Raw genomic sequence first — 23,056 nt, forward strand, 5'->3', positions numbered from 1 at the left:
TTGGACTAATTCGGTTTGGGGCTGAGTTCACTCTTCAGCCCCAAACTGGCCATTGAGAACACATGTAGAACTTGTGTAGAACATGTGTGGAACCCATGTAGGTCACGTGGGGGGAAGGGAGAACATCTCAGTGAGCTCAAGACGACAGCCCTTATGACCTGCAATGTTTAAGGCTGCATCACATCTTGTGGTATTCGTCTCTAGGTGGCGCTGCAACTGACACGTTCCAGTATTTATGGAGCCAATGAACGTGAAGCTGAGAACTTGAGAACCTGCCATCCAGCCAGTACCGCTGCTCTCAGATCAGTTTCATGTTTGATTTGTTTGTGTTGACTCTCCTGCTTGGTCTCATCACCTGGTTTTCTGTCAGCATGAGAAATCTTGTTTTGTTTCAGAACCCTGAAGGTGCGCGCACGTGCACACACACACACACACACACACACACACACACACACACACACACGTCTTTGAAGTCCAGCGTGTGTGTGTGTGTGTGTGTGTGTGTGTGTGTGTGTGTGTGTGTGTGTGTGTGTGTGATCTCATGAAGTATTCATGCAGCATGTCAAGTGTGTGAGAGAGAGCGAGGATGGCGAGGAACAGCGGTTTTCACGCCTGCCGTGTACCAACATGATGTGGAGGCGGAGCTGTGAAAAGAGAGAGAGGGAAGGTGAGGGAGGGAGGGATGGCACAGGGGGGGTTGCCAGTGTTTCCCAGCAACAACAGCAGTGAGACGCAGGAACCCAGCCATTGATTTCCTCCTCTGTTTTTGATCCTTAATTCCTCCACTGCTGCCGCTCTTCATCCCTCTTTCTCTCCTGGAGGAGGAGGGGGAGGGAGGAGGGAGGGAGGGAGGGAAGTCATTGCGATACTGCAGGAGTCCGAACAGACTGGAGAGCTCCAGGAGAGAGGAGAGGTTGGGAGGGAAGAGAGAGGGGAAGAAGAGAGGTAGAGAGCAGAAATGAGGTGACGTGAGCGGGACGGCGAGGATAAAGAGGTGGAGGTCGACTTGTGGAAGCTTCTGGAACAAACAGAGATGTGAGTTGTAGGGTGGAAGTGGAGGTTTGGTGCAGCGTTTGGCTCAAGGACTGGCTGAACTGAACCCCCCTGAACGTGTGCATGCTTTGGTGGATCATGTTTCAACATTTTTCTTTGCAAACTTCCAGCAACAAACTCGGAACCAGCAGACTTCCTGCTGGAGATGAAGGCGCGGAGAGTGCAGAGGTGGAAGTCGTTGCTCTGACTGAGGAACTCAGAGAAACCTGTTGGAAAATATTCCCAGAGGAGCTCGAAACCTCCTGAAGAATGTGAGGCCAGTTTACTGCTATTTAACGGATCCACTGGAGGATGATCGGCACCACCACACGTGCCGATTGATGAACCAAACAGTGGGAATAATCTCCCAGATTCCCAGAGGCGTCAGGAACGAAGCAGAAAGTCCTGTTTGACAAAGCAACTCCATACAACGAAATTCCCTGTGGAACCCCTCTGACTTCTGCATGAACTTTTAAGAAATTTTGAGGAAGAATGATGGAAACTTTACTGGGTCTTGATCCAAATGGACCAGTGCTCATCTCATCTGGCCCACATGACCTCCGCCAGTCCCACACGGGGTTCATAGGTGTCTCAGATGAAGCATAACGGTCTGTTGGGACACTCTCGTCATCATAGCAGGACACTTCAAGCTCCAGTTTGAGGATGAAATGACTGCTGGACAATCATTGGGAAGTTCAGATTGACTCTGAATATTTCCTAGTTCTTGGAGGTGTGTGGTGCCTCTGATGCAGTAAAGCTGCAAGCAGCTGCACTCTCGTCAAAATTCCCTTTGGTTAGCAAGTGACTGAATCTTGGAAAAATCTCCAGCAAATCTCTGAAGACTTTTCTCTGTCGGTTGGAAACTCACGATCAGACATTTTGATTTCTTGGAATCATCTCAAATCTTTGTGACTTTGGCTCCTTAAAACAGCTGGAAGAAGAAACTGTGTGATCTCAAACAGCAAAATTAAATATCAGCTCCCCCTCCTCCCCTGGAACTTCTTCTGATTTGACACTTTTTGAGGTTTTCCACAAGCGGATCCCAAAATTGAACCCTCGTTGAATCAGTTCATGTTGAAGCTTCCTCCGGGTGCCTGTGTACCCTCTTCCACCAGGACATCTGTCAGGTCCCGTTGGCCTGCGAGTCCTCTACTTGATCCCGTGTTGCAATGACTACCAGGATGGTGAATGAGGGTGAGATCGGACCTGGTTCCACACGGCAAAGAACTCTGAGCAGATAATGGACTGGAAGGAAGTGTGAGTATCACGTCTTCACGGAATCCTCCAAAATTCAAATGTTGCTACAGGGGTTCGTCCTCAAGGATGAGGTGTGTTTGTAGTCCAACAGGAAGTGATAGTATGAGGGATGAGGTGTGTTTGTAGTCCAACAGGAAGTGATAGTATGAGGGATGAGGTGTGTTTGAAGTCCAACAGGAAGTGATAGTATGAGGGATGAGGTGTGTTTGTAGTCCAACAGGAAGTGATAGTATGAGGGATGAGGTGTGTTTGAAGTCCAACAGGAAGTGATAGTATGAGGGATGAGGTGTGTTTGAAGTCCAACAGGAAGTGATAGTATGAGGGATGAGGTGTGTTTGAAGTCCAACAGGAAGTGATAGTATGAGGGATGAGGTGTGTTTGTAGTCCAACAGGAAGTGGTCACTTCAAGGATGAGGTGTTGGCAGTTAGCAGTGCTAAGCTAATGTAAGCCTATGAAGGAGCTACACCAGGGTCACATGACTTTAAGGTCATCAATTCTAAGCTTCAGGATTCTTGTGTTCCCCCTAATGACCTTTAATGACCTCCAGGACCTCTGTAGGCTCCTCTAGACTCTTGTTAGCAACCCAGGTTTTTAAGACTCCACCACTCCAACATCCACCAGTCTGGTGTTTACTGGTGGATCTGATGTAGAACTGAACCTCCACCATCCACCGGTCTGGTGTTTACTGGTGGATCTGATGTAGACCTGAACCTCCACCATCCACCGGTCTGGTGTTTACTGGTGGATCTGATGTAGACCTGAACCTCCACCATCCACCGGTCTGGTGTTTACTGGTGGATCTGATGTAGAACTGAACCTCCACCATCCACCGGTCTGGTGTTTACTGGTGGATCTGATGTAGACCTGAACCTCCACCATCCACCGGTCTGGTGTTTACTGGTGGATCTGAAGTAGAACTGAACCTCCACCATCCACCGGTCTGGTGTTTACTGGTGGATCTGATGTAGAACTGAACCTCCACCATCCACCGGTCTGGTGTTTACTGGTGGATCTGATGTAGAACTGAACCTCCACCATCCACCGGTCTGGTGTTTACTGGTGGATCTGATGTAGAACTGAACCTCCACCATCCCCCGGTCTGGTGTTTACTGGGGGATCTGATGTAGACCTGAACCTCCACCATCCACCGGTCTGGTGTTTACTGGTGGATCTGATGTAGAACTGAACCTCCACCATCCACCGGTCTGGTGTTTACTGGTGGATCTGATGTAGAACTGAACCTCCACCATCCACCGGTCTGGTGTTTACTGGTGGATCTGATGTAGAACTGAACCTCCACCATCCACCGGTCTGGTGTTTACTGGTGGATCTGATGTAGAACTGAACCTCCGCCATCCACCGGTCTGGTGTTTACTGGTGGATCTGATGTAGAACTGAACCTCCACCATCCACCGGTCTGGTGTTTACTGGTGGATCTGATGTAGAACTGAACCTCCACCATCCACCGGTCTGGTGTTTACTGGTGGATCTGATGTAGAACTGAACCTCCACCATACAGGGATGAAAGCAGAGTGAAAGCTTTATCCGTCACCATGTTAACAATTACTCTATTCTATTCCCTGTTTATTTCCGTTGGATGTTTCCTCAACACTTTCACCATAAAGACCGTGAGATCCCATCTGGGCTGTAGCAACACTAACTGGATTCAAGAGGAACATTTAAGTCCAGGGTCAGAGATTCGTAACTAAGCGGCTGCGGTCAACTTGCTAACTAGTTTGTCAAACGTAAATGGAAGGTTCAGTGATAACTGAGTTTGGTTTGAGTTAACTGAAATTTAAATTAATAGTTAAATGTTGGCAAGCATTTTAGCCCCAGCAGCAGCACGGGGTCTTTCTGGGTGAGTCTCCATGTTCTCCCTGTTCCTGCTGGGTTCTCTCTGGTACTCCAGCTTCCTCCACAGTCCAAAGACATCAAGAGGGACCAGGTTAATCCAGACTCTAAATTGACCGTAGGCGTGGCTGGGAGAGCCAATGGTTGTCTGTCTCTATGTGTTGGCCCTGCCATGGACTGGTGACCTGTCCAGGGGGAAGGCTGCTGGGATAGGCTCCACCCCCACCACCCTCAACAGGAGAAGAGAGGGAACATGGAGGGAACATGGAGGGATGATGGATGGATGATGGATGGGTGGATGGATGATGGATGGATGGATGATGGATGGATTGAAGTCGGCAGGCTGTCAGAAGGTTCCTGCACTACTCAGCACTAACTGACTAACCCTGACCCTAACCCTTTCATCCACAGTAAAAGGGTATCATTGCTAAAGAGGATAAAGAAAATAAAGGACATAATTTTTTCTAATTGGAGTTGAATCACTGAAATCTGGATCTCAGAGGTAGAGATCCAGCCGCCCCTCCTCTCCTGCTCACCTGCCTTCAGGTTCTCGAGGCAGCAGCTCCAGCACCACCTCCCTAGGGAGGCGACCAGGTGGATCCTGACTAGATGTCCAAACCACCTCAGCTGGGTCCTGACGACGCAAAGGAGCAGCTACTCTGAGTCCTTCACGGAAGACTCAACTTCCCCCCGGCTGGACTCCCTCGTCACAATGGTTTGGTAGAGTGACCACAAAACCGCGACCGTTGCCCCACCTCTCGGACCCCAGTCAGGCTCCAGAGTCCCTCAGTGGACCCTGAGAAACAGATTTATTTATTGCTGGATTTCAGACAGAAATATTGGGTGTCAAATTTCTCCTTTGTTTCATTCATAGATCGTATTAAAACATTCTCCCGGCCCGCACACGAGCACGAGAAATCTCCTTTCAGGTTGTGATGTCACTCATCTGCTCAGGAGGCCCAGGATGGCGCACTGTCACCAGATAGCTCTTTTTTCAGATGAGATGTTTGCAGTGTCCTCTGTGACCACAGACGTGAATCAGTCTTCTTCCAGGTCGGACCAGAACCTCCTCAGGAGCCGGTCCTCAGAAAGGTGTCAGTCCAAGGACACTCACTGAGCGTATTCCCAGCGGCGGACTCTGACGTCCTTCATGGAGGCTGTAATTACACACTCAGTGCTCTGATTGGCCGCTGAGTAGAGGACGGAGAGATGAAGAAGAGGAGGAGGAGGAGCGCAGGAAGACTCTTCTTCTGTAACCATGACGTCTCTCTTCAGACGCTGCTCAGTACGAAGGCCCATGTGTGTCAGGGAAAACAGGAGCTATCATGATAACGATAACCATCACGACGCATTTCAGCTCTGAAGCAGAGCAAACCTGAAGCTGTCAAACTGTTCAACGTCACCTGACCTGGACTCGTGTCACTTTAGAGGCTCAAGATCTTCACAAATGTGTTTATTCAAAAGCAAATAAATAAAAATTATTACAAATTCATCATTTGAAAAAGAGGAATTTGAAAATGTATTAAAAAGGTGAAATATTAACGATCAAATTTAAAAGGGAAAATTCAGAATGCAGCTTGTCAGTTTTCAATTCCTTGTTTCTGTTTTTTTTTTTTTTTGAGAAACTGCATGGGTCGGCTCGGGAAATCAGCAAAGACACAATAATGAATCACCCAAGGACGAGCAAACCAAGTGTCTGATGGTTAAATTTGGTACTTCTACATCTGCTACAAGTGCAGGAGGGGTGGCCGCCACCGTCAGCACCCACTGAAGGCGCTGATCACACCCATCAAGAGCGAAGCGTCTGGTCCCCCAAAGCGGCGTCACGTCTCTGATGTCTCTCGTCTGCAGGGCGGCTCAGAAGCTCAGTCTGTCTCGCAGGAAGAAGTCCCGTCCTGGCCCCCCTTCCCCGCCAGGCGAGGCCCCGGGGCCGCTGCTCTACACCGGGGGCTTCAGTGGGGCCCTGCAGCTCTCGCCGCCCGCTGTCCCACCATGCCTCCTACGTGCTGGGTCAAAGGTCAAGGACACCCCGGGGATGGGGAAGGTAAGAGGTTCTCCCAGAATGCCCTGCAGGTCATTGGCCTCCCGCTGACAACGGTACAACCTCAACTCTGCTGAATCTCAGTGGCGACGTCTGAATTTGGACTCTAGACTGAACAGACTAGACTTTGGTGACTGGTTCCTTAAAGGTTCCTTTAATGTCGATAAGAGTTGCTACAAATATTCAGGGAACACTGTACACAGACCTGCAGCAAACATTCCGTTCACGTTCTCAGAGAATGCTGAATACTCCCTGGAACTCTTCTCGTAACAACCCTCCAACCTTCATAGAACTCTACATCTGGACCACCGGTCCTTCGGGGAACCTACAGGGAACATTTTACAGTAAAGGCCCCCTAAACGTTCCCAGAGCATTGTGAATGTTCCCCTGTCATTACACCGTGTAACATCCCCCTTTCCTTCAAATAACTCAACATCTTGACCTTCTGAGAACCGGGTGACCTACAGGGAACATCCTGTAATGACCTGTAACAATCCCAGAACATTCTGAAGTCTGAATGTTCTCCAATTATTCCGATTGCTGAGTGGAACCCTCTCCTGTGACCTCCAGAGAACCACGTGAGAACATTTCTTACCTCAGCAGAGTGCTTCATACCCGTCCCATCCCGCTGGCTCTTTCTCAGTCTCAGGAATCCGCACGTCTCTCCTCTCTCCAGGTCAGAGTGATGCTCCGGATCTGCTCGGTCAACAGCAGCGAGTCGTCCGAGTCCATGTCCTTCCTCAAAGTCGATGGCAGGAAGAAGCAGCTGAATCTCTGCGAGACGCCGGCTGGCGTAGCCCAGCGGAGATCCTCCAGCTCTGCGCCCAAGACCTTCACCTTCGACGCCATCTTTACCCAAGATGCCTCACAGGTGAGACAGGACAGAAAATTTTGGAGGTGTTAGATGTTTGAGAATCATCAGTATTCTCACAGCAATCTGCATGATTGGTGGAAAATTTCAAAATGGAGTTATTTGTTGACAACATCCCTGTGTGACTGTGCTCTGACGTGATTGGTCGATGCTGACTGGACCTCGTCCCGATAGGCTGAGGTGTGCTCAGGGACGCTGGCGGAGGTCATCCAGTCAGTGGTGAACGGAGCAGACGGCTGCATCTTCTGCTACGGACATGCTAACCTGGGTAATTACACACACACACGCGCGCGCGCGCACACACACACACACACACACACACACACGTTTTCTACAAGTCAGATGATTGTTGATTCTGCCTTCCCAGGTAAGACATACACCATGATTGGCCGAGAGTGCTCCACGCAGAGTCTAGGTGTGGCTCCGACTGCCATCTCCTGGCTGTTTAAGGTGATCGAGGAGCGCAGGGAGAAGGCCGGGGCCGGTTTCTCTGTCCGAGTCTCAGCGGTGGAGATCTCCGGCCGCGAGGAGACGCTGAGTGACCTCCTAGCTGATCTCGCCTCCTCGTTGGGTGGCCACCAGGAGGCCCCGGGCCCTGCTGTGTCACTGTGGGAAGACCCCATCTGTGGATCTCAGGTAGAACCCATCCTTCCCTTTCACCGACGCTGGATTTTCAAAATAAAACCGTTTGTCAGGCTCAGGTTGTCTGAAAGCAAATCAGTGAAGCGTCTTTTCCATTAAATTGACGGTGAATCAGAGAAGCTGGAGACGCCATCGCCAGCCTGACTGGACAATCACACCAACTCCTCCATCATCTCAGCACAACTGAAGGGGGTCAGTACTCATGAGGAGGCAGCAAACACCACCTTTCCCATCGCCCCCATCTCCTCAGTCTCAGGAATGTCTTCAAATTTGAACTCATGTTCCCTGACACGTTTTTTTTTTCTTCCCTAGAGGTTCCTCTGATGACCTTGGGGGGAACCTCCAACATGTTCCCCCAAGCTATCCTATAAATGTTCCCAGAGCTTCCTGAGTATTACCTGAACATCAACCTGGAAACATTCTGGGAACGTGGTGTTCTGGAGGGGAAGTGGTGTTCTAGAGGGGACGTGGTGTTCTAGAGGGGACGTGGTGTTCTGGAGGGGATGTGGTGTTCTGGAGGGGCGCGGTGTTCTGGAGGGGTGCGGTGTTCTGGAGGGGCGTGGTGTTCTAGAGGGGAAGTGGTGTTCTAGAGGGGGCGTCCCTCTAGATGGTGATGATCCCTTAAACCTTCGCAGAACTTTCTGAATGTTGCCTCATTATTCCACCAACTACCATCCCCCTAACAGGACTGAGGGAACCCCAGCAGGGAACATTATCAGAACCCTATTGGAATGTACAGTATGTAGCTGGGAGCATTTTCAAAAAAATCCCACTGAATATTTCTCTTGAAAATTTGCAGGAGATGTTATTCGTCTGTTTCCAATCTTCTGGTTTGGTTGTGGTCGCCACACTGCCAGTGATGATTTTTCTATCAGCTAAAATGAGCCGGAGTCAGAAAGTGACGAGGAAATTACCAGCATATTAGCACAAATCAATTCTTGAAATAAAAGGTTTGGTAACATGATGCTGATGACATCATGAGTTCACCTTGAATGACACCTCACCTCCCCTCCGTCCTCCCTCCATCTTGTCCTCCCTGACCTCCTCTTCACCCAGGAGACTTCATGGCTGTCCACAACTGTCCAATTAGTTCTGACGTCGTCCATGTTGTTATTCTGAGGGAACCCCAGCAGGGAACATTATCAGAACCCTATTGGAATGTACAGTATGTAGCTGGGAGCATTTTCAAAAAAATCCACCTTCACCTCCCCGGAGCTCGTCCGCCTGACACTTTTTATCTCCCCTCACTTTAATTTTCTTGCCTTTCTTTCTCCAGTTTGCCTCCTTTGTGCAGACGTCGTTTATCTTCATCAAACCCCATTTTGTCTTAAATTAGCTTTTATCTTTGTTCATTTTATCTCCGACATGCTGGTCATTGAGGGTTTTCTCTGAATTCTTTTCTTCTTCTCAGGATTTCAGCAGAAAATCTGTGTTCTTTTACGCAAGAGCCAAGCTGCTGAGCTCAGCATGTCACATGACCAGCCTCCATCATGGTCACCATCATCATCATCTCACTTCTTGCATTCTCATGATCTTTGTCCATCAGCTGCAGAACCAGACGGAGCTGCGAGCCACCAACGCTGAGCGAGCCGCCTTCTTCCTGGACGCTGCGCTGGCGGCGAGGCAGAGCTGCCAGGCGCAGGGCGACCTGGAGGCTCGGAGGAACTCTCACTTCCTGTTCACCCTGCACCTCTACCAGGAGAGACTGGACAAGACCAACAAGGCTGCAGGTCCGTGCGTGAGATCACGTCCATCCACTTATGGAGAAGACTGGCGGGATTTTGATTTGACATTCAAGTAGAACTGTTTTCATAGAAGAAAACTACAAACTCAGAGAAGTTTTACTACACAGAGATGAAGTACTATTAATGAACCGTCAAAACTGTAGGTGTTCTGAAATGAAAGTGTAAAGACAAACAGATGAATAAAAGCTCAAATCTAACCTGAAGCACAAGTTAACTGCAACAAAAGCTAAACATTTAGGAAAGAATGGAAGGTGGCATTAAAAGGAAGACATAAATGCTGAATGTTGGATTAAAAAATGAACAGAAATTACAATGAAAGCTACAAAAACCAACAGAACTGAAACGTGAGCTAACGTGTGCTAACGTGTGCTAACGTGTGCTAACGTGCGCTAACGTGCGCTAAAGTCTAGGCTATGTCAGAAGAAAAAGATGAGCAAGAAATCAACCAGCCAATAAAACGTAATTAAACAACAACAACAACATAAGCTGACATACTGGTGGACGTTTATGGGGACAAATCAAGGGGATGGATCAGTGTGTCGTGTGTTGTTGAACCCGACTCACGTATCCCTGAAAGGTCCCTGTTAAGGGAGGTTTGCGAATTATGCCTATCAGGGGTCTTGAACAATGCAGACATTTGAGAACCCTGTTCTACAAGCAGCAGTCTGTTATCCTAGAACATGATTCTGTCAGGGCGATAGAGGCTTGGAGGCTACAGCTATGTCACCATCGGTTCCACAGCTGCACAGACTGACCCGCCGCTGTTGAACCTCCTGCTCCGTTAGCCATTAGCTCCAATTTTTACGCCCTCATATTCATAGCCAAACATGTAGCTGCTAATTAACTTCACTTGGAGGTGCTCAGCGGCGTCCACTCCCCCCGCCCACGCCTGCCTGTCACATCTCAGCAGTTATTAGTGTTTTCTGCTGCTGCGTCCAAGCCGGGAATAAATCTGCATGGCTAATGAGGCCTGCAGGCTTCATGTCCTGCCGTGGTTAGAGGCCTGCGGGTGTAAAATTGTACACTCAGCCACTCTCAGCTCTTCCTACATCTTGCTGATGCAAGATTTCATTACTGCTATCGTTTTCTGACCTCCATAGATGAGCAGAGATCTCAGGCTGACGTCTGAGGGATGGCCGAACGTCCTGCTCAGTCCATCACAGGTTTATCCCAGGTGCTGAGGATGCCATGGTTCGATGACATCGAGTCCTTCTTAACCACATGTAGGTTAGCGTTCTTATAGCGTTGACGAACTGTCAGCAGTCTGGCTAAAGAATGGATTCTGACTGGCTGCAGGTTGCCCAGTAACACTGGATACAAGGACGAAGGAAATTCTTCCTTGATTTCAATTATTGTGCTGGTAACATAGCAACGACTGTAACAACCGGTTATCAATCAAGGCCTTTTGATTTATTTTACATTTCGTATACAATTAATATCTAAGTCTGTGAGGCGGCCCGGTGGAGCAGTGGTCCTCCCTGTGGCCCCCAGCAAGAAGGTTGTGGGTGGAGCCCCGGCTGCAGCACGGGGTCTTTCTGGGTGAGTCTCCATGTTCTCCCTGTTCCTGCTGGGTTCTCTCTGGTACTCCAGCTTCCTCCACAGTCCAAAGACATCAAGAGGGACCAGGTTAATCCAGACTCTAAATTGACCGTAGGCGTGGCTGGGAGAGCCAATGGTTGTCTGTCTCTATGTGTTGGCCCTGCCATGGACTGGTGACCTGTCCAGGGGGAAGGCTGCTGGGATAGGCTCCACCCCCACCACCCTCAACAGTAGAAGAGGGGGAACATGGAGGGATGGATGATGGATGGATGGATGGATGATGAATGGAGGATGGATGATGGAAGGAGGATGGAGGATGGATAACTGCAATCATCAGATTCAGATAAAGCCAAAGTAGCTGCATCGCTGCTTCTGACGGTCGCATTATCAATTAAGTTTCACAAGATGACACTCAAACAGCTTAAAAATATTTGTTTTCTGAATGGAGTTTGGATCAGAGATCAGACCTTTGACACAAAGTCACGTGATTTCCCGCCTGTGTTTTATGATGTCAGTTGACATCAGAGACGTCGTAAGTAAATCGCTCGACGAGATCAAATTGTTTTGAGTTTAATCGACTGGAGATTTCTGATGTTTGCATGACTTTCAGCACTCGACCATTTATTCAAATAGTCATTGATTAACCAATCAATGAATTGATCACCGTTCATAACATTCAACCCACCTTTGAAGCTGCTATTTGAACGTCTCTGGTCTCTGTGTCAGTGTCGGGGCGGAGTCGCCTCCACCTGCTGGACTTGGGGAGCTGTGAGACGGACATCAGCAGGACAAGAGAGGGAGGTGGAGGTCAGTGTCTGTCTCTGTCCGCGCTGGGAAACGTCATCCTCGCCCTCGCCAACGGGGCCAAGCACGTCCCCTACAGGTACAAGCTCACACTCCTGGCATTTTAATGAAGGTCAAAGGTCACAGCTGCCTAACGACAGATAGAGGACGAGCTGGGTGGATGTCCTCATGGGGGATGAGTGTCCTCGAAATGTTTGTTTGGTTGATTTTCTTTGCTTTCTGTCGTCTGTTGTCTAGTTGGGTTTGTTTTCTCCGCCAAATTCCATGTTTCCATTTTAAAACACATTTTCAGTTTGTACACAAAAAATACACAGAAAAAAACAAAACTGAATGTTGCAGTCAGCGGGAACACACTTTTTTCTCAGGACCTTTGAGGAAATGAAGAGAAAAGAGAGAGAAAAGAGAGAAATTAAATTTGGACAAAATGTGTTTAAATCGTTTATGACTTTATATTTTTGATTTTATTGATTTAATACATTTGCTTCAAATGTTTTCACTCACATGTAACAAATATAAAACTGCTGCCAGTTGTGAGTTGAAGGATTTGGTTGAATCAGACGTGGGCCACAAAATCATTCAGTTTGTGGGTCAGAAAGAGTTTTAAACCCTGACACAAATCTAGAAAAAGCTGAGATAGAAACATTTAATTAAATCAAAGCTGCACTCCCAGTCTTTTCAAAGTAAGAGCCTCAGATATGGAACACAGTGTAGTTCAAAGTGGAGGCTCATGAATGTGGAAGGAGACATCGTTACTATTCCTTTTTTTCCCGCCTGTTGCGTGATGTCATGAATGGATTCTAGGGTCCTCTGGGTTTTCCGAAGTCGGCTCTTTTTTGGCTAACGAGGGGTTTCTTGATGTATTATTCAGGGACAGCAAGCTCACCATGCTGCTCAGCGAATCCCTGGGAAACATCAACTGCCGAACCACCATGATCGCTCACATCTCCGACTCCCCGGTGAACTACATGGAGACACTGACCACAGTGCAGCTGGCCGCTCGCATCCACCGCATCAGGAAGAAGAAGTCCAAGGTACCTTTTCATCTTTCAGGATAATGACTTTGGTGACATTCATCAGCAGGTGACTGGATTTGTTCCAATGTGAATGAATGAACACTGCCTTCAAATCTACATTCTACAGAACCATTTTTGGTTGAGTTGAATCCATCCATCATCCATCATCCATCCATCCATCATCTTCCTTCCATCCATCCATCCATCCATCCATCCTTCCATCCATCCATCCATCCATCCATCCTTCCATCCATCCTTCCATCCATCATTCATCCATCCATCCATCCATCTATCCTTCCATCCATCCATCCATCCATCCATCCATCCATCCATCCATCCATCCTCCTTCCATCCATCCATCCTTCCATCCATCCATCCATCCATCCATCCATCATCCTTCCTCCTTCCATCCATCCATCCATCCATCCTTCCATCCATCATTCATCCATCCATCCATCCATCCTCCTTCCATCCATCCATCCATCCATCCAACCATCCCTCCCTCCATGTTCCCCCTCTCCTCCTGTTGAGGGTGGTGGGGGTGGAGCCTATCCCAGCAGCCTTCCCCCTGGACAGGTCACCAGTCCATGGCAGGGCCAACACATAGAGACAGACAACCATTGGCTCTCCCAGCCACGCCTACGGTCAATTTAGAGTCTGGATTAACCTGGTCCCTCTTGATGTCTTTGGACTGTGGAGGAAGCTGGAGTACCAGAGAGAACCCAGCAGGACAGGGAGAACATGGAGACTCACCCAGAAAGACCCCGTGCTGCAGCCGGGGCTCCACCCACAACCTTCTTGCTGGGGGCCACAGGGAGGACCACTGCTCCACCAGGCCGCCCTTAGTTGAATCCATCTAAAGATATTTTAACAGATTCAGATAAACGGCTGATTTCCAGATCTACAGGAGTAACAAAGGTTTGAATTTAACAGATTTCTCAAGTAAAAAACATTCCAAACGATGTAAATCCACACCATCAGGTCAGGGAGTCATAATTCACAAGATGCTCTGTGTTCAGGGAACATATAATCAATATCAGTGTGCCTACAGGGGACACGAGCCTCTGGTGAGGCTTTGCACTTGCATTGGTTTATGGTCCAGCTAACAAGCTTGTGCACTTTTAACCTCCCTCCAGGGCCCCACCCTACACAGATGGGTTTCCCTCCCATCAATCTGCCCCCATCGTGTCCCTGGAGTGTGTTAATTTGGATTATTCCTGTCTCACCTGCAGTACGCCTCCAGCTCATCCGGAGGGGACAGTTCCTGTGAGGAGGGCCCTACTCGTCAACCTCCACACCTTCGCCCCTTCCATCCTCGGACAGTAGCGCTGGACCCGGACACACCTCTACTGCTGTCAAGCGATCCCGACCACTCGTCCAGCAGTGAACACTCCTGCGACACCGTCATCTACGTCGGCCCCGGGGGGGTGGCCATCTCTGATTGGGACCTGAGCGACAATGAGGGTCCTCCTTCCTTCGTTCCCATCATCCCTTCCCTGAACAAAAAGAGAGTCAAAGACATGCCAAGGACTGATGGCGATCACTTCAAGTGTAACACATTTGCAGAGCTGCAAGAGAGACTCGAATGCATTGATGGCAGCGAGGGCTCAGCGTCATTCAGCGCAGAGTCCAAAGCAGCACAAACAGCAGCTCTCCGAACTCAGGCTTCTAAACCATCAGAGGCAACATCTGTACACAGATCTGATGAGACCCAGAGGGTCTCACCAGCCACATGCAGTAATAATAAGCCTGATCAGGAACAGTTTCCGGCAGCCAGTGGCATCACGGACACTTCTAAATGGACAAGTGCAGACGGAGAGAAACTTTTAGCTCCCTCATTGCAGGAGCCAGGGCCTGTGGTGCAAGAGAAGGTCTACCTCAAAGGGGCTGTGCCCAAGGCGTCCGCCTCATCGTCCTTACTCAGCACCTCCATGGCAGCAACCCAGCCTGCAGAGGTCATCAGTCGGACTCCTCCAGTTGGTATGAGTCAACAGGTAGTCTGCCAACCGCCAGCTAGCATGGATGGTGCCCCTTATACATGCCGATCCCCCATGGAGGTCAGCAACCTCCAGGCGGCGCTGTTGGGAAGGTGCCTCAGCAGGGATTTCTTGAGAACTACAGTTACACTGCAGCAGCCTGTGGAGCTGAACGGAGAGGATGAGCTTGTGTTCACCATCGTGGAGGAGCTTCCTCACGGACTCATTCCAGACAACGGGCGTCCCTCCAACATTGTTAGCTTCAGCAGCGACTGCTCTCTGCAGGCCTTAGCTTCAGGCTCGCGCCCAGTCAGCATCATCAGCAGTATTAATGATGAGTATGATGCCTTCACATGCCAACCTGTAGAATCCAGCACTGATGTTGGTGCAAGCTGGCAGGAAACATTGTTTGCTCAGTGTAGCAACACGCAGTCAACTGTTGGCTCGTGGTCAGCTGAAGTGAGCGAGGATTGGACCCAAAGTGACAGCACAGGCATATTATATTTAGGGGACAAGTATAGTGCGCCCACGCCAACCCAGTCATTTCACCGGGAGCCATTTCTACAGCACAGTGTCAAGAGGTCACAGAATGACAGCAGTGTCTCAGAGCTGGACTGTGACCCCAGTACCCTAAATAAACCACCTAATACCAAGTGTCCTCCAGACCCACCCAAAGCCTCTCCCAAAGGCTCGCGGCATAGAGCCAACACACTGAATGTGTCAGTGTCAACCCTCCATCACTCCAGTCTTCCTAGGAAAACCAAGCCTACCTCAACTGCAACTCTGGACTGCAGCAGACAGGAAGGCAGATATGAGGACTTTTTGCTTCAGAGAAGCAGCCACTTGGATCCCAGAGAAGCTGAGCTTCTCTGTACTGGTAGAAGAAGTAGCCCCTCCAAGAGGCCTGGAGGGAACAGCAACAGTGTACCACGACCATCAAAGGCACAAGCAGCATCTCAAAGGGTGGTTGACGGCTGCGAGAAGTCCAGTAGCCGGAGAGGAGATGCCCTCATCAAGTTGCCAGGGCTCACACGTGGTGCCACGACTCTGGGGACGGTTTCTCTACCCCAAAGCTCAGAATCGAAATGGGGTCATGAGGGCACCTTGGCAACAGGCACCATGCGATTTTCTTCCCTGGGAAAAAAACTGAATGGACAGAAAAGTAGTGGGATCTCCAAGTCTGGATCTGGAAGCATCTCTCCTCCTGCTCCACCTGCCAGACAGTTTAGTCAAGAGCAAAAGACACGGACAGGACCATCTCCAAGTGCCTTAAAAACAAGCAGTGACGCTGGGAAGTCCTTCTTCCCTAAAACATCAAGCGCTGAGGGGGAGTTCACTGTCAGGGCTCGGGCCGATTCATTCAGCGCTCGAACATCTAGTTTAAAAATCGAACATACTAGGGCATCTTCAAGCCTGAAGAAACGAGGGGCCAAAGTAGATTCCTCTCGGCACTACGGGAGTGTGACGTCTCTGGAGAGAAGTGATAGTCCAACCATCGTCGGGTCCAAGCCTGGACTGTCCTGGGAGAACAGTGGTGCTAGCCTGGGGGGTACCAACAGGTCCAACAGACCAGTGTCAAGACTTGGAGTTCCAGCCTCCACCTCTACACCTGCTTCGTCCTCACAGGGTTGTCCTGGTGTCTTTGCATCCCCGGCCAAACTGGGGCAAGTCAAAAGTAGCAGCAACACCCAAGCAGCACCTTCTGGTGGGTCGAAGTTTCGATCACTGACCAGCTCCAAGAGCCTAAGCTCCTCCCACAAACCTCTTGATAGTGCAGCTGGACGCAGTGCTGGCCTAACTCCGACTGGCAAGTCCCCAGCGCGCACCTGGACAGGTGTGAAGTCAGGAAGAGGAACCATCATGGGCACAAAACAGGCCATGAGCAGGGTGGCTAACAGCCGAGTTAGTGAGCTAGCAGCTGCAAGTCAAAGGAAGCAAATGAGCAGTAGGCATGGACTAACAGGAAGTGACAGTCCTGACAGTGGGACTTGCAGTATTAGCGGGTCACCAACCCATTCGCCGATCCCGTCCCCTTACAGCAAGATCACCGCCCCCCGGAGGCCGCAGCACTACAGCAGCGGGCACGGCAGTGACAACAGCAGCATCCTCAGCGGGGAGCTGCCACCCGCCATGGGACGCACCGCCCTGTTCTACCACAGTGGGGGCAGCAGCGGCTATGAGAGTATGATCCGGGACAGCGAGACCACCGGCAGCACGTCCTCAGCCCACGACTCCATGAGTGAGAGCGGGATGTCCTCGTCCAACAGGAGCAGAGTTTCCAAATCGCCTAAGAAGAGAGGAAATGGTGAGTGAGGACGTGGGGCTGACGCTGAATTACTATTTTCTGAAAGTGTGAAATCAAATTGAAATTAATTCTTAAACTTCAGGAGCTCCAAGTTGACGCTCTAAGATTTTGTTCCAGTTACATTTATGTCTGAAACATCAACAATGGCACGCAGAACACAAGCTATGACCACGACGGGTCGATCCATTGTATTCTGAGCTTGAAAGTGATACTTCACCCAAAAGTGTGTATCCAGCGTGGAATCTTGCTCGTCCACGCTGGTCTGCCGCCCTGCTGCATTTCCAGTCGGGGAAATTGCTGCGTTGCTCAGGAACGTCTGAAGTTCTACTGGTTACTTCCTTCTTCACGTTTTTACGAACCATTGCTTAATCCTAACAGTAAAATAGCCTCCACCCAGCACAATTTTCTTAGAAACTAAGAGTGGATAAAACCAATTGCTAGATGTAAGAGATAGAACAGGTGAATAGCTTCCATCAGTCAGGGGAGTGATGGAGGGATGAGCGCCGAGCCGTAACGGCGCCTATCCGAGGTGAGTGAGTGTATCATTAAATCTACACCCACACATGATCTGAGCCGCTGGAGTGCATTCCACCTGGGCGCCACTCCTCTCACGCGGCTGATTGAGATTCATGCGGCTGGCTCTTCTCGGCTTGCGGCGACACGCAGGTCAGGTAGCCTGATGCATATGGAACCAGGCCGCCGCCGCTGCCGCCGGTCTGCCCATCACTCCTGCCTCATGAATGATTCATGAACCCACAGCAACTCCCGGTGTACATATCCAACTCCAATTATCTCCTCCATCTTTCACACACACACACACACACACACACACACACACACACACTTTTGTTTGTGCTGTCGCTTTTGATCTTGGACAGAATAATAACGATCAGATTAATTGGCTCGCCAGTCAATTGGGGGGCGGAGCTGTGGTCACATGGCTTTGGAGCTCATCCCAGATTTACCGTTCAGGTCTCAGAGGTGCCGCCAGTCTCAGATTCCTATGGAAACCCAGGAAGGCCTGTTGAGTCACTACCAGGTTATGAATACTGACATGCTATTTTTACCTTCCACTCCCCCTCAGGTTTCCAGCGACGGCGCCTGATCCCAGCGCCCCTGCCAGACACTTCCTCTCTGGGTGGGAAGGTGGGGGGGCAGTGGGTGGACCTGCCCCCCCTGGGAAGCACCCTGAAGGAGCCCTTTGAGATTAAGGTGTACGAGATCGACGACGTGGAGCGGCTGCAGAGGCGGAGGGAGGCAGTGACAGTGCTGGAGGTGAGGCGGAGCTTCCTGTTGTGACAGACAGAAGAGAGCAGTTGTCCAAAGTTTGTGTATAAACAAGTGGAAATGCCTGAGAATCTGATCTAATAATCACGGTTATGTGACTCCAATAGACTGATGACATGGAAGCCAATTTTGTGCATATTACAAATATGGTTAGACACAGTCAAAGGAATCGTCGCTGTGGCCACTGCCGTTACTTTTCTGTGATTCCTGTCTTTGGTGCTAGAGGGCGCTGTGATTGCAGCTTTGAAATTAAACTTGATCGAAAAAAAAGTTTAATGAAGCCACAATCGAGCTGCTCGCAGCTTCAACTGAAACGTGTATTTTGGTGTATTTGTGGCAAACGAGGTCTCTGGACTGTCTTTAGGAAATGTGTAACCCAAAACATCCACTGGGACTCAAGGATGAACAGAAACCATTCTTGGGGTCAGAGATCAGAGTCAAGGTGGACAACAGGGATTTCAGGTTTGTCTAGAAGTTGTAATTGTGAAAAGGAAGGTGGTGCATTGAAGCGTCAGTGTTGAGAACTCAGTGTCCCACCGCCGTGCTGCCTTCAGGTGCATCGCTAGGTGGAGGGAGTTGGAACCTCCCAGCTTCATCTGCAAAAACAGAGAAATATTTTTGAGTGGCGAGAATAACTGGTCTGTCCTCACCGCCGTCCGTCCAGAGGGCAGCAGGACCAGGTAGTGAGTTCATTACCACACAGTTAATTACTGTTCAGATGGCTGGGGGGTGTGGGAAGGTGATGAATGAAGGGTTTACTGCCCCTCTGTGTTAACGCCTGGTTAACCTTCGTCAGTGAGTGGCGAGGAAGGAAACAAAAGAGAACCTTGAGTTTGATTCTCACATTTGTCTCCGTTTCTCTCTGCAGCCGTTCCAGGATGTGGAAAAGGTGAGTCAACACTTACCTGCAACATCCATCCCTCCATCATCCATCCTTCCATCATCCATCCCTCCCTCCATGTTCCCCCTCTTCTCCTGTTGAGGGTGGTGGGGGTGGAGCCTATCCCAGCAGCCTTCCCCCTGGACAGGTCACCAGTCCATGGCAGGGCCAACACATAGAGACAGACAACCATTGGCTCTCCCAGCCACGCCTACGGTCAATTTAGAGTCTGGATTAACCTGGTCCCTCTTGATGTCTTTGGACTGTGGAGGAAGCTGGAGTACCAGAGAGAACCCAGCAGGAACAGGGAGAACATGGAGACTCACCCAGAAAGACCCCGTGCTGCAGCCGGGGCTCCACCCACAACCTTCTTGATGGGGGGCCACAGGGAGGACCACTGCTCCACCCACAACCTTCTTGCTGGGGGGCCACAGTGAGGACCACCTGCCCAGCAAAAATAGTTCATTATTTAATGCCTTTTTAAAATTTTCTACTTATTTTCTGACGTGGTTTTTGTTTATTTTCTTGTTTCAACTAATACTTGATGTTGGTGACGAAAATACACAAATTAAAGATTCATAATCTCAGGATATTAATCTTGTCACACTGAAGATTACAGCTGCTGGGGCCTTGTTAATCATTTATTCATTTTTACACGCGGTCACACGAAGACCCCATCAGAGAAAAGAAAATGAGTACAACTTTAAAAAACCCTTTCCCTGTGATGACAGGAATACTCAGTACTACTCTCTGAATACTTGGAAGGTTTGTGAGTGAAAGTCTGATAAGCCAAAGAGGAAAGAAAATACGATGTTACTGAACACCTGATTAATCATGATTAATGCAGGCGTAGAAGTTTGGGAGAAAGGGTTTTGCCAGCGCTATGCTAACACTTCCCACCCACTACCATTCATTGAGCTAAGCTAACTAGCCTGGGGCTCAGCTCTCTGGAGGAGGGGCTCTATCCTCTCATCCCTTTAGAGGGATTGTGCTTCCAGTGCTTGGCACGTGTCTGTCACCTCCTCCGCATCGTCAGGTGTCCTTAATCCTCCTCTGCCAGCAGATTAGCGCTCGTGCTAATTGTATCTGCGTCTGCCTCTGAGTTAAATCCAGCGGTAGACTCAGGCGAGGAGCTCTGGCAGAATCCCAGCCCCTTGGAGACCAACCCTCCGGTGCCCCGGGTCTGAGCCGGCGTGTGTTTGCTCTGCAGGGCCTCCTCTACTTCAACGCCCGGCTGAGGATGCTGGAGAAGCGGCAGCAGCAGATCCGAGAGCTGAGCAGCAAACACCAACGGCTGCAGGCGGAGCTGCAGGAGGCCAAGAGCCGGCTGATGCTGGATGCCTGCAAGTGGAACGGAGAGTGTGAGTACAACCCCAGGTCGACCCTCAGGTGACACTCGCAACTAAACAGGAAGTACATGGAGGAGACAGGAAGTGCACCTTTACACACTTGAAGACAGGTAGAGGAAAGTTGAAGGTTTGCAGGTGGTCTCAGAATCCTGAGGCCTCGTAAATCAACCAGGCCAGAAAACATGAACCCACTGTTTACCTGCTGCCAAACAACGTTCTCTGATGGGATGTTCCAAATCAAGCAGGTCTGGAACCAGAACTTCCTTTCATCTAAAGAGACCCAACACCAAAACCCTCCATGACTAATGTGTCCATTGCTTAGCAACGGGAAGTTTCGTAGAAATTCAGTGATTAAGGCGTTTGACCGTCTGGTTTGAAGGGTTCTATTTAAGTATCAAACGATTTTCTTCATTCCAACCGAAGGAATCGTGAGAGACGTGCGCGTCAGTCAGGACAAACCCTCCGGCCGGCGATCGGGACTGCGCTGTTTGCATCAACACAATCGCATTTCAGCTCTGAGAGGAACAGCGGGAACATTGCTGTGCTGTTTCAGGGAATCCCGCCAGTTCACTGGGTCCCGTTCCATCAAACTCGTCTTCTCACACACGAAGAATTTCACGATCTCATGAATGTTCATTGTTAATGTTGACGTCATGAATATAATTGGCTGTCGTAGTTGCACCACCTTGCATGAAAGAGCAGAAACGTGGTTTCTTTTGCAGCTGAGCAGCGCCGGACGTCACCCTGAGCTGAACGCCATCTCTCCCTATGTGTCTTCTCTGTAGTTGATGTGGACCAGGACCTAGACCGGGGGTCCCAGGAGTACCTGGAGGCTCTGGCCCAGGCTACAGCCGAGCTGGAGTATTGCGTCAACCTCTGCAAGTCTCGCGTCATGATGGAGACCTGCTTCGACATCACCACGGCGGATGATGCTGCGCGCGGAGGACAGCTGGAGGTGTGAGGAGGAGGAGCCTCGTCAGGGCTGCTCCTGGTTCAGTGGCCAGGGCTCAACATGGTGGAACGTTCTGGAAGTGCCTTTATTTCTGATCTCAATTAAACTTCCTTTGCTCCTTTTTCTATTGATCAGCTGGTTTCTTCCTGTGAAACTCCCTACCGGAGAACATCCGTCCCTGCGTTATGCAACATTTTCTGGAATGATTTAATTTTCTATCAGACACGAGACGAGCAGGAAGTGAGGATGTTCAGATCGCCACCAGTCACGCTAAACACACGCTAAGAGAACCTGACATATCCTGGACACGTTGTCCTGACGTCTGAAAAAAAATAGCTTTTTCTAAATTTTGTTTTAAATAATTGCGATAAGTCGTTGTATTTGGTAAATATTAATGAAAGAAATATCTGAAATTGTTCCGCTTTCTTTTTCAGAATTTTTCCAAACTTTTTCGGCATAAATGTTCTTCCATGCAGTGGCTTGTAAATTTAAGTATTTTGGACTAAATACTAAGAGTTTAATTCTCTGATAATAATACTACATCTGTAGGCCACATCAATACTTCCAATACTTGGAAATATAAATATTAGTATACACATGACAAAAATACTTCTTCAACTTTTCCTCTAAATATTAAATGTCAATGCTCCAAATCTCAGATTTACCTTCCTCCCAGTTTGCTCTTCACTTTCAAATCAGAAATTCTTCAGTGTAAATCTGCAGGAAGGCCCCCCCCCCGTCTCCATGGAAACAGGTTGTTCTTACGTTGCTGCATGAAACGTTGTTTGTTCTCGTGTGATGTTGACGTGTCGCCAGACGAAGAGAGAGACCAGACTTTAATCTTCTGTTAAATCAAGAGCTTTGATTTGTTTTTCTATTGTACAGTTTTTTAATTGTTTGTAAAGAAAAGCGTGGTGAGCGGAGCGAGGAGGGCGTGGCCAGCGTGCTAATAAACCAACTCAGTCGTCTTGAACGTCTCACGAGTCTTTTTTTTCTTTTGACAAATGTTGTTTGAACATCAAAGAAAAAGATCTGAGGAAATCGGCTTTTGGTGGGCGGAGTCTTTTTCTCAAACTTTTATGTGTGGTGGTGGATGGGGGGGTTCAACCACTGTGGGACCTGCTGGTCCCTCAGTGTTTGGGGCTGAGGGCCTTGCTCAAGGGCTCCTCAGCAGTTCTAGTGAAGGCGGAGCCGGCGCTGCTTCTCCATTTTCCCACCCAGATTCAGGCCGTAGCGCCTCCTGGAGGACAGAAGGTGGAACAAAGCAGATGTGACAGTCACATTGTCATCGCCCGTTGTTCTGGCTCTCGTTGGTCAGGTGGGCGGTTCCGTGGTCACTCCATGTTTACGACTCCACAGCGGCAAACTGAAGACGAGGTCGTTCGATCTCAAGAACACAATCACAACGACCGTGGATGTGAGCGAGTGTCAGGTACTTTATTATTTTCAGTGTCGACGCCCAAGCGGTTGCCGCAGCAACGACTCGTCCAGCGGTGTCTGCGCCGACTGTT

General features: G+C 49.5%; 1 protein-coding gene and 2 long non-coding RNA genes across 6 annotated transcripts; 1 reads left to right on the forward strand and 2 right to left on the reverse strand.

The window, feature by feature from the left end:
• The first annotated feature begins 1,209 nt into the window (after positions 1–1,209).
• kif26aa (kinesin family member 26Aa) lies at positions 1,210–22,494 on the forward strand. Of its 2 annotated transcripts, XM_086189663.1 has the most exons (13): positions 1,210–2,289; positions 5,993–6,185; positions 6,859–7,053; positions 7,228–7,321; positions 7,421–7,689; positions 9,242–9,425; positions 11,706–11,862; positions 12,652–12,814; positions 14,029–17,077; positions 18,162–18,352; positions 19,233–19,253; positions 20,455–20,605; positions 21,379–22,494. In XM_086189663.1, exons 1-13 carry the CDS (start codon positions 2,273–2,275, stop codon positions 21,552–21,554), a joined length of 4,860 nt encoding a protein of 1,619 aa, XP_086045789.1. In that variant the 5' UTR covers positions 1,210–2,272; the 3' UTR covers positions 21,555–22,494. The 2 variants fall into 2 exon arrangements, with proteins under 2 accessions (XP_086045789.1, XP_086045790.1); XM_086189664.1 differs by lacking the exons at positions 1,210–2,289; positions 5,993–6,185 and having other exon boundaries at positions 6,991–7,053; positions 7,504–7,689.
• Positions 6,129–7,565, reverse strand: LOC147243424 (uncharacterized). Of its 2 annotated transcripts, none has more exons than XR_015110610.1 (3): positions 7,432–7,565; positions 6,778–7,317; positions 6,129–6,147 (listed from the first exon to the last, which is right to left on the reverse strand). It is a non-coding gene; the product is annotated as an uncharacterized LOC147243424 (long non-coding RNA). The 2 variants fall into 2 exon arrangements; XR_015110611.1 differs by lacking the exon at positions 6,129–6,147 and adding an exon at positions 6,384–6,507.
• LOC147243425 (uncharacterized) lies at positions 11,252–13,038 on the reverse strand. 2 transcript variants are annotated; one of them, XR_015110609.1, is made up of 4 exons: positions 12,667–13,038; positions 12,285–12,411; positions 11,665–12,151; positions 11,252–11,303 (listed from the first exon to the last, which is right to left on the reverse strand). It is a non-coding gene; the product is annotated as an uncharacterized LOC147243425 (long non-coding RNA). The 2 variants fall into 2 exon arrangements; XR_015110608.1 differs by lacking the exon at positions 11,252–11,303 and having other exon boundaries at positions 11,477–12,151.
• Positions 22,495–23,056: the final 562 nt, after the last annotated feature.

This window comes from Aulostomus chinensis, chromosome 20 (assembly GCF_037954235.1).
Source record: "Aulostomus chinensis isolate RoL2024-O1b breed Wild chromosome 20, RoL_Achi_v1.0, whole genome shotgun sequence".
NCBI lineage: Eukaryota > Metazoa > Chordata > Actinopteri > Syngnathiformes > Aulostomidae > Aulostomus > Aulostomus chinensis.